The sequence below is a fragment of the Microcebus murinus genome, chromosome 11 (genome assembly GCF_040939455.1).
Source record: "Microcebus murinus isolate Inina chromosome 11, M.murinus_Inina_mat1.0, whole genome shotgun sequence".
NCBI lineage: Eukaryota > Metazoa > Chordata > Mammalia > Primates > Cheirogaleidae > Microcebus > Microcebus murinus.
The window spans coordinates 2,321,851-2,332,407 of record NC_134114.1 but is presented as its reverse complement, the minus strand read 5'-3'; the positions used below and the strand labels follow the sequence as shown (position 1 = coordinate 2,332,407).

The window sequence follows — 10,557 nt, the reverse complement described above, 5'->3', positions numbered from 1 at the left end:
TCACAGCAAGGATCTCCCAGCACACTCGGGATTCCAGAGCAGCGTGTACGTGACCGCAAGGGTGCAGGAGGTGGCTGGGTAAGGCTCCTTAGAGATGTGGTCTCCCTGGGGACATAGGATTCATGTAGCCCCGGTGGGTCTGAGGCCCCTTTCCAGGACCTCCGGAATGAGCAGCCCAGGGCTGTGATGACGCACGAAGCCCTAGCGCCAAGGACAGAAGAGGAACACCTCTCTGATTTAGCAAGCCCCTCAGGGCAATAAAACACCTGGCATAAAGCCTGGAGACCACTCCTTCCCACCTAATGCCAGTAGCCCACCTGGCGGGCTGGCACCCTCCAAAACACACATACGAGGGACAAGTCGGTGCACACCTGGGACACAGAACAAGCCTCACCGCTACAAATCCAGGCTCCTGCCCAGGGAGCCCCCAGGCCCAGCACCCCAGATTTGCTCCACACCCCAAGGAGCCAGAGCCGTGCTGGTCACGGCCCCATTCCGCGTCCGGACCATAGAGGGCGCCGCGAGCACGTCCATTCAGACCGCGAAGCTGCTCGGGCGGTGGCGGCCGAGCCCGCCGGCGGGTCCACTGGGGTCCGCAGCCCGCTCCTCCCCGGGCTCCCTCCGCTCCCGGGCGCGCGCCTCCACACGCCGCCCGTCCCCTCGCCCTCGCCCTCGGCGGCACCTCTGGCGCCTCCTCTGCAGCTTGTCCTCCAGCCTCCAGGGCCATGAGAAACCCTTTCCCTCTACACGGACGGGGCGCAGGGCTGGAGAAGGATGCGGGCGCTGGGAGGCGGGCAGGACCCTCCCCACCCTCTCCAGGAGACCCCGACGTCCCCTGCCGCCGCCCGCCGCGGGCCCAGTCCCCACGCGCAGCCCTGGAGCCAGCGGGTCTCCGAGAGGCTTGGGAGAGGGGCTCAGAGGCTCGGGGTTAGGGGTTAGCCGCGGGGGTCCTGTCCGACATCTAGGACTCGGCCTTGTCCCCACTAGACCGGTTTTCCCCGCAGCCCACATCCAGGGTGGCAGTTTTGGAAACGTTTGCTTTCTCAGGTTTCCCGAATTCCACAGTGGTCTGCGCCCCGAGGGCCCTGCAGAGCCTCTCCACTGTGCCCCTGCTGCCACACGCCCCGCTCTCAGCGGCGCGGCCGGTGGCCCGGCTGTGCGCTGCGATCTCGACCTCGCGGCTCCCGAGCCGCACCGTTCCCCACCCGCGTCCTAGGCCAGCTCTGTCCCTCATTGTTCCCTAACTTAGCGTCAGCTGCCTTCTCCCCGGCCCAGCCGCGGCCATCTGGGGCTTTATTTGCTCCTGGCTCGCTAGGCGAGCGCGTCGAAGGGCGGGAGGACTCCGTCCCCCCTGGAAGACCCAAGCCCCCTCCCCTCCTTCTTTCCCCCTACCGCAGCCGCATCTCCTCGTTCACACGCCTGGAGAATCCCCGCACCGCACCCCTGCCTGCCGGACCCGGGAGTTTAAAAACGCCTTCCAATTTTTCCACGTTAGATTTAACCAAGTAACTAACAAATACATCCAAAACAATATCTCCTACTCCGTTATTTCCACACTCTACCCAGAAAACGACCCGGCGCCACGATGCACTGTTGAGACAACTAGTTATAAATTGATTTTGAATCCGCAGTTTTCCTTTAGGGATGTGAATTGAAATTCTTTCCATTTTTATTTTCATTTTTGCCCACCTTAAAAAAAAAACCGTTCTACAAACTGCCTAAAATTGAACTTATTTATATCCCGAGAAAGGCATATGTACCAGATGTTTGTATAAGCTTTGGAAAGAATTAAATTGTCGAGGAGAAACTACCCAAGTGACAATATTAACAAATTCAGCAACAACCAACCAACCAAAAGTGCTTAAACACTGGCCTTTTGCGTGAAAAACACACTCTAAAGTCTCTCTTTGAGAAGCCTCTCTCCCCAAGACAAGCCCTCGGGCCCTGCCCAGGGTTCCAGAGTGGGGGACACACACCCCTCCCCCTCGACGCCCCCTAAGCGCCTGGCCACACACACAGCTGCAGCAGCGGGAGCTTCATTTCATTCAGTTTATTAGACAAAAATATATGATTTAGACAAGTTCGCTGACGCGCTATTTACAATCTGAGATCACTCTATATACAGAAAGGGAAAGAAAAAAAAAAAGAAAGAAAAGAAACACGCACGTGGGGGCGTTTGCCGAACCGGATAATCACAGCCACCCGGAGCCACCGAGGCCTGCGCCTGGACGCGAGCTCGGCCGAAGGAGCCCCTTTCTGCGGAAAGCGATGGATGGGAGTCCTTGACGTCCTCGTCATATGTGTTCTTTACACCAGTCTGAAATATTTGTCTTAGTTCCTCCCTCATTCCCTCCCTCCCCAGCTCCTCCCCCCTCCCCCCGCAAAAGTAAAAGAAGACCCTCAATCAGGCGGACGGGAGGGCTGCTAGGATCCGCGGCGTTCCCTCCTGCGGGGCCAGCGAGCTGCAGGGAAACAGCAAGACGGGAGACATGAGCTCCGGGAGTGCAGGGACGCTGCGCCCGCCCGCGCCGCCGGTCCTACCAGCGCAGCCCCGGCCGGGGTCGCCGGCCAGCCCGGCTCCCGGCTCAGAAGAATCCCAGACCTCGGCAGCGCAGCCAGCGGCCAGGCTGGCGGTAGCGCCCCTTCCATAACGACTGCACGACCCCCATCGCCGCCCCGCCTCGCTCCCCCAGCCCTCCCGACTCCCTCCACCGCAACCCCTCCCCCGCGGGAAAAGCAAACGGCACTCACTTGTCGCGTACCGGCTGGAAGGGCGACTTTAACTGCTGTGCCGGCGAATCCGGCCTGAGGACGAGGTCTCTCTCTGGCAGGGATCGGAAGAGGCAGAGGGTTAGGACGGGGAGCCGGTGGGAGGGGGCGCACAGGTGCGCAGGCCTGCTCCCCGCCCACTGCCGCCCGCGCTGCACAGGGTAACCCGGAGATAAGTTCCCCTCTCACCCCTGTCCCTCCCTCAGCCCCCTGAGAGGAGCCCAGCTCTATCGGGAGAGCCCTGGGCCTTGGTCGTTCTCTCCAGATCTCCCAATTCAGACAGGATGAAGCTCGGCCCAGGGCTTAGAGGCCAATGCTTGGCGCCCGCCCCCGCCCTTGCTACCCCTCTCCCCCACCTGGCCAGGCCTCCGTATTCCCAGCTGCGATCCAAGTGGACGCGGCTCCCTTGAGCTGTACCTGTGAGTGTGGGGCTGCTGCGGACCGAAGCCTTTTCTCCGTGGACCGCACCTGCCGCTACAGCGACGGGTGGCTGCTGCGGCGGCGGCGGCGCAGGAAGGTGCGGTCCGTGGGGCGCCGCATGGGGCGCGCCAACGCCCAGGAAGGAGCGCATATTGAGCAGGGAGCCCTGTGCGAGGAATGCGCCGTTGGTCCAGTTGGAGAACTTGCCGATGTGGCAGGTGTACAGTCCATGGCTGGGCAGGAAGGCGGGGTGTTGCAGCGGCGCGCCAGCGGAAGGCCCGTGCGCGCCCGGGTGGCCCGCGGGCGGGGGCGGTGAGGCCTTGGGCGCGCCGTCGGGGCTGGTGGCCGTCTCAGCCAGCGACCAGATCTTGGGCTTGCTGTGCGGCGCACCCTGCAGGCCGCCCGCTGCAGCGCCAGGGCTCAGCAGGCGCGTGCTGCCGGGCTCTGGGACCTCCTTGGCCAGGCCCAGGGGCGAGTCTTGGGGCTTGAGCACGTCGGTGGCCGCCAGGGGCGAGCCCTGGTCCCGGGTGAGGGCGGTAGGGGCAGCGGGTGCGTGCGGCCCCTCGGCCTTGTCCTCGTCGTCCTCGTTGCTCTGGTCGCCATCATGCTCATCGATCTTGTCGATATCGATGCTCTCCAGGTCGATCTCCTCGTCGTCCTCGGCCTTCTCGGGGTCGCCCTCGGTGTCACTGCCAAAGAGGGCTCCGTCCTCCTGGTCCTTGCTGCGTGCGCCCCACGTCACCTTGTTCTCCTTCTTGAGGCGCCGGCGCGCGTTGGCGAACCAGGTGGACACCTGCGTGAGGGTCATCTTGGTGATGATGGCCAGCATGATCTTCTCGCCCTTGGTGGGGTAGGGGTTCTTGCGGTGCTCGTTGAGCCAGGCCTTGAGCGTGCTGGTGCTCTCGCGCGTGGCGTTCTTGGGCCGCCCGGGGTCCCCGTACTGGAACTGGCCATAGGGGTAGTAAGCGGGCGCTGTGTGGGCGGCGAAGGTGGCTGGGTGCACCCCCGGGTTGTCCTTGAGTTCATACTGTGAGCCCTGCAGCCACAGGGCAGAGCCAGCCAGGAGAGAGAGGAGAGGGGTGGGGAGAGACACAGAGACAGGGAGTGAGAGGTGAATCCCTGAAGCTGAGACAGTCCAGGCAGCCACTCTGCAAGGCTTGGGCCCCCCACCCCCCGGGTGCCCCATCCACTGGGGCACTCCCAGGCCTTCCCTGGGGCCCTGCTGAGCTCTTTAGAGCAGGAAGAGCCCCCAATCCACCCCTGGGGGAAGAGTGGGGAGAAGCAGAGCGGACTCCAGGTCCTGCTCTTTTGCTGATCTTGGAGATTATTTTGTCACTCTAGAAAAGTTCCAGAAACCGTACCTCTGTAGAGGAGCACCACTGGAGCCGTGGTCCCCTGGCATTTCCCAGGGCGTCCTCAGTCCTCACCACCGGCAGCTCAAGCAGCCGGGATTTCCAAGTGTATCTTACACTAGCTAGAGGGGAAAACCTTTTAACTGGACTGATAAAACAGTGTCTCCAAGCATAAGAAACCCAGAGCCTAAGCCTCCTCCCTTTGCCTTTAGGGCAGGGGGGGATGAAAATAATCCATTCCTGGCTTTCTTGAGTATAAATCCACCAGTCGTTTAAAACGAAAGCACACTCCTCAAATTAATCTGCATATAATGGTTCACCCACACTTAAAGGCCTGCAGTGGTGACAGCTAATTTAAAATTTTAATCTTAGCCAGCACCAACAACAATAACAAAAACACCATTTGTGTGTGTGTGTTTTTTTTTAAATACAAAAGGAGGGCTTATCCTGTAAAATATTAACGCGAGGGCCAGGAGCAGCCAGCTGCAAAGAAGGGAACCAGTTCAGTTTCCGAGGCCTCTTCTCGGTCACTTTATCTCTTAAGTTTGACTTTGATCTGCAGCGAGCAAACACAAACTGTTTGCAGGCATTTAGAGGCTCTGATTTATTTGCAATCAATATTCTTTTTATCATCAGTAGTAAAACACACCAAGTCAAATTATCCCATCACGTTTTTTGGTAAATAACATTTTATCTTTCTAACAACCTCATTAGGCCTCATTATTACCATAAATTGCCCAGACAGACATTCGCTCAGAGTTTTGTCTTCTGACTTTCAAACACCCAATCATAATGGCTTGGAAAGCTAGGCCTAGAATCCGGGTTTGGGTTTAGGTTTATTTTCCGACAGTCAGGAGTGCTGGAGGAAACACACACACGCGCACACACACCTTTTGGTAAGGATTTTTAGCATATTAGCCCTGCAGTTAAAAAAAAAAAAAAAAACAGAAAACAAAACAAAAAACAAAAACCAAGCCGGCCCTAGCTCACTTCCCCACAGCCACAATGGAGCAAGCACACCCTGGCAGCCAGAGGCCTCCTCCACCCCAAACCCAGCGGGCTCTCAAATGGCTCACATCTGTATTCAAAATTTCTGTAAAAAAAATATCATCCTCCACCTAAAAAACCGCCGAGTTGCCACGCAGCCAAGGGAACTCCGAACTCGGAGAAAGTTGCGCAGAAGATTTCTTTGACTAGTTTGGCAGTTGTGGCCACAGAGACCAGGTTTCTGTGGCCAAATTTCAGCTTTTTTTTTTTTTTTTTTTTTTTGCCGAATCGTTGCAAAATGTATCTCGCGCTTTTCTAATTATTATGTTTGCAATCATTAAGAACATTGCAGCCTCATCTCTACTGGGAATGCTTTCTGAAAGGACACCTTGTAAATCTCTCGTCACTGCCCGCGCCCCGGCTGCCAGAACAAAATGGGGGCTGATCTCTTTCCACCGCAGACCCGAGCGCGGCCGGCCGCTTTCAGAGAAATAGGCTTTCTTTTTAAAAAAAAAAAAAAAAACTGCAAGAAAAGTTACAGGAAAAACACGCCTGGTTCGTTGTTCCCACAGAGTTGGCGGGTATTTAGTCCTCGTCTCTCCTTTAGGGATGGGGAGAATTCGGGGTTCCTGGAGGCTGCGTTACCCCGAGCGGGCGCAGCAACGCCCGCGGGGGCTGCCGCCCGGCCCACCGCGCCCGCAGCGCCCAGTTTACGCCCCGACCTTGCAGTCAGACCGAGGAAAACGGGTCGGGTCGTTTGGACCCACAGCCAGGCCAATGCCCACGCGGAGAATTAACTGTGCACCGCCGCCCCCCACCCCTGCACACACACCCTCGCCGGGACGAGACTAAGAGGACACCATTTATTTTAAACCAAGGGACCCCGTTTTCTTTAATCCTCCATTATGTAACTCGGGAAGAAAAGTGCTTTTCTTTCGGTGCAAATGAAATGAAAACTTTGGCAACTTACAAAAGTAAAAGCAAACACCATTCCAGACGCCCGAAATTATTTCAACTTAATTTTGTTTAATCTCGAATTCGCACACACGCCATTAAGAGTTCTCTCTATCCATCCGGTCTATTGTTAGGATTATTTTGACTAACTACGAGGCTTTAACGAGTCCCCTCTGGCAAACTCGCACACAACTATCCCAGTTCTACCGAACAGGGAGAAAATCCAGTCTTCCCGACCCAACAGTCCAAGAGCGGAGGAGCTACGCGAGCGGGATCCGCGGCCGCGGAGGCGAGTCCTGCGGGACCCGGCGGAGCTGCCGGAGCGCGTGGGCCTGCTCTGGCGCCCTGGCCGGTCTGGGCGGCGCAGGCAGCAGGTCTCAGGCCTGCTCCTGGGGCTTCTCTCCACTCCCGCCACGACCCCTTTCCTGGCTCGGGCCTTCCGCTTTCCCAGGCCGAGACGGCCCAGGCGTCTCAGGAGGGGCCTCTGCGCGCCCCTGTGCCGACGGGAGCGCGGCCTCGCCGCCTGGGACCTGCCCGCAGGACCTTTCCCACTCCTCGTCCGGAGCCACGTCCACCGTCATCTCTCCCGCCTGCGCGCCCGCCACCCTCGCCACGCTCGTCCTGGGCTCCTGAGACAGAGGAGAGGCAGTGGAGGCGAGGGGGGCGCGGGGAGGCCGGGCACACTCACCATCTGCGAGAAGAGGCTGAGATCGGCGGCGTAGGGCAGGAAGGCGCTGTAGTTGGGCGCACCCGCATAAGGTCCCGCCGCCGCGTACATGCCCAGGACCGAGGTGACTGCGGCCGCTCCCGCGCCAGCGCCCAGCTCCGCGGCCCCCGGCCGGCCCGACGAGGCGGCAGCTGCAGCAGCCGCGGCCGCAGCCAGCACCCCTGGGCGCTCGCTGCCGTAGGCGCCGGGCCCCGCGGCGCTCAGGTACTGCGGGTAGCCCAGCTGCGGGAAGGACATGTCCGCGGACTCCGCGGCAGCGGCGGCGGCGGGCAAGTATTAAAGGGGCGGGAGAGGGAGGCAGAGGCTGGCCTGTGGGGGGATCGGAGGGGACGCGGCGTTGGGGGTGCGGGGCGGCCGGGCGGCCGGGCGCGCTGGGGCCGGCCGGGAGGTGGGGGCCGGTCGCTGCTCCTCGGCCCGGTGCTCTCTGGCGCCCGGCTCCCGGCTGCGCCCGGATCCGCGATCGCGCGCCGACTGCGGCGGCCGCCCTCCGCTCGGCGGCGGGGCTTTCAGACACAATTTGAAGTTGATGCTTTGATTGGCATCCCCTTGAGCGCAGGCCCCGCCCCTGGCTCCCTTCCCGCCCCCTCCCTGCCTCCCGCCCGCCCGCCCGAGCCGGCCGCTCCCGCCCCTCCTGGCGAGCACGTGGTGCCCCGCGCCGGCCGGGCCAACTCCTCCCGCGGTGGGTGCGCGCGGCCGGGCGGCGGGTGCGGGCCCGGAGGCCGCGGGCTCCTTCCTGACCAGCCCCCACGGCTGTCTGACAACCTGTCGACACGGGTTTACAGCTGTCTGACACCGGGGTTGCAGTTTCGCAGCCGAGGTCCCCTTTTCTACAAAACAACTCGGTGCCTGCTTTTCTACCGTTTGGGCAGCGGGAAGGGGCCGGCGGCCTGGGTGCCGATGACAGCGGCGCGGAGAGGCCTGTCCTACGAGACTGGGGCTGCCTTGGCCTCCCCGGGACATCTTCGGCAGAAGTGCGCCGGGACGCTCGCCGTGCACCGCTAGATCAGCGTGGCGTGACACCCCGACGCGAGGCGCGCGTGCCGGTGGTCCCCACTAGGTAGTAACCGATCGTCTGGCAATGCCTGGCCTCACCGCTCTTGGAGAAGCGGGAAGCGGCTGCGCCCTGCGGGCTTTTCCGATTGTGAAAACTTTGAGAAAAGGCAAGCCCGCTGAGTTTCTTGGCGGAGCCCACGGACGCAGGCGCTGGCGGTGGGGGGGGAGGGGCTGCGGCGGGGAGGGGAGGGGCTTTTTATCCTGCTGATTAAGCGCCGTTGCAGCCGGAGGGAGACATCCCCCCACGCCCCCAGCGATAGGGGAAGCCGGCGTGGCTAGACGCGCTGGGTTGTCCACTAGGTAGGCGTGCAGATGCAGGAAGTAAACTTGTCTGGAGCGCGCGCGGACCGAGGCGGTGCAGCGGACAGGCAGGGTGCTGGGCGGCCACTTGGCCCGGCTGCCCCGCGTCCCTCCTCTCCCTCCATCTCCCCTCTCCATCCTCATCCTCGCCGGAAGAGCTAGCCGACACGGTCGGGCGTGGCGCGCTTGGGGCTGCCTCTAGGTCGCTGCAGGCCTGGCCACAACGTTCCTGGGAGGGGACGCCGTATGCAATATCCTCCCTGCCTGCTGGTGCCTGGACGGCTCTGTCAGGCCACTTCTGTGTCGCGCTCACTCGGGAGGGGAGCGTGCACAGGTACCCGCCCGGGTCCCTGGGGCCGCTTCCTATGCAGCGGCCTGGACCGAGAGTGCGCCCCCGCCGCTGCAGTCCCTGGAGCTGGACACGGCAGTCGTTTCAGCAGCAGACTGCAGTCCTCGACCTTAGTCTAGGCCCTACTGGGGCTATGGTATGAAAGCTGCCTCTGGACGCAGGCATGCTGTGCTGCTGGCGACCGGAGCCACCAGGACCCTGGACACTGGCTGGGCCTCCACCCCTTCTTCTCCCTGCATCGTGCAGAACCTCCAGGCCTGGGACTCCTGCAGCGCAGGGAAGCCCCGCTTTCCGATCCTGGGGACAGACACTGAGACATGGCCTATAATTAGCAACAATAATATCCATAACAGTAATTACTAATTACCAGCTCCAAAATCGGGCTGGATTTCTCTGCTAGAGTCAGATTTCCTTCCTATTCTTCCTATTCATGCTGCCCGCCCCAGGCGGCCCCCATACACTCCAGAACCCCCTTGCAACTGCCAGGGCTCCTTTCCTGCTTTGATTCTGGGGGTCCTGGGTGGGCACTGCCCACTCCAACTCGGGGAAGCCCCTCACTGCACCTTCCTCCTGTTCCTCAGCCCACCCCTGTGCATCTTCTAACCCCAAGATAGAGCTGTGATTCCCAGCCCTCTCCCCTCTCCCCAACCTTTGCAGGTGAGTCACTGTGGGAGAAATGGGCCAGCCCTGCCACTGTCCTGTTTAGCAAACTCCAGCGTCACACTTCAGTGTGGCAGGTAAATACAGGTGAGATCAGCCCTTTTGTGCGACCTGGAGAATGAGGTGTAATCTAAGTCCAGAGACATTTCTCATCCCAGGATTCAGCTGCACTGATTGATTGATTGACTGATTGATTGATTACCTCCTTCCCACCCACTTAGCACAACTGCTCACCCCATCTTCAGGTGTCAGGGCCTCCCAACTGGGGTCGCTCTGTAGCTGTCACCTTGCGGGTAGGCAGGATGGGGAAGAAACAGGTAGCTTGCCCCTAGGCCAGTTGGCAGTGGCTGTGTGTCCTGGCTGTGTCACCTCCACTGGGGGCATGAAAAGAGGGAAGGCCCCTGAAGACACTGGGGAGGTGAGGGGGAGGACCTGACTGGGCCCTACCTGGAAACTTCCCTGTGCGCCCCGCCAGAGGACTGTGCAGTGCGTGGAAATTAGCACTACCAAAGCCCCTGAACTTTGCTGGTGCGCTAATGCCCACTCCCTCCAGCAAAGCCTGACACACCGGGCTCTGCGCACAAAAGGCTGCACCTGAGGGTGCACCTGAGTCCCTTGGGCCAAACGTCAGTGCTAGGAGGGCCTAGCAGAGCCTGGCAGGAGCTGACTCACCTCCTCCCCTCTTTCTCCTTGGCCCTTAATAAAAAAAAACCTTGCACCTAGAACACTAGGAAGCAACGGAGAGCGGGAGAGACGGGGAAAAAATGCCAGCCAAGCATCTCCTGGGAGAGGAGAGGGGCGGAAGGGACCCAGGGCTCACGGAGGAGTTGCAGGAGAGTTTCATCCCGCCCGCCCCTGCCCTGCTTTCTCAGGTCACATGGTTAAGTGGGGCCCCGAGCTCCATGGCCTGCTGTCTGGGATCCCTGGGCCTGACCTGAATAGCCTTTAGAGTCCGGATTTTCCCCTGCAGGGGCCTTCCTGGCTCA

The 10,557-nt window shown here is 60.7% G+C and overlaps 1 protein-coding gene across 1 annotated transcript; it reads right to left on the bottom strand.

Moving 5' to 3' along the window:
• Positions 1–1,438: 1,438 nt before the first annotated feature.
• Positions 1,439–7,723, bottom strand: IRX1 (iroquois homeobox 1). Its single transcript, XM_012787945.2, has 4 exons — positions 7,171–7,723; positions 3,187–4,225; positions 2,752–2,824; positions 1,439–2,462 (listed from the first exon to the last, which is right to left on the bottom strand). Exons 1-4 carry the CDS (start codon positions 7,444–7,446, stop codon positions 2,405–2,407), a joined length of 1,446 nt encoding a protein of 481 aa, XP_012643399.1. The 5' UTR covers positions 7,447–7,723; the 3' UTR covers positions 1,439–2,404.
• Between the last annotated feature and the right edge of the window lie 2,834 nt (positions 7,724–10,557).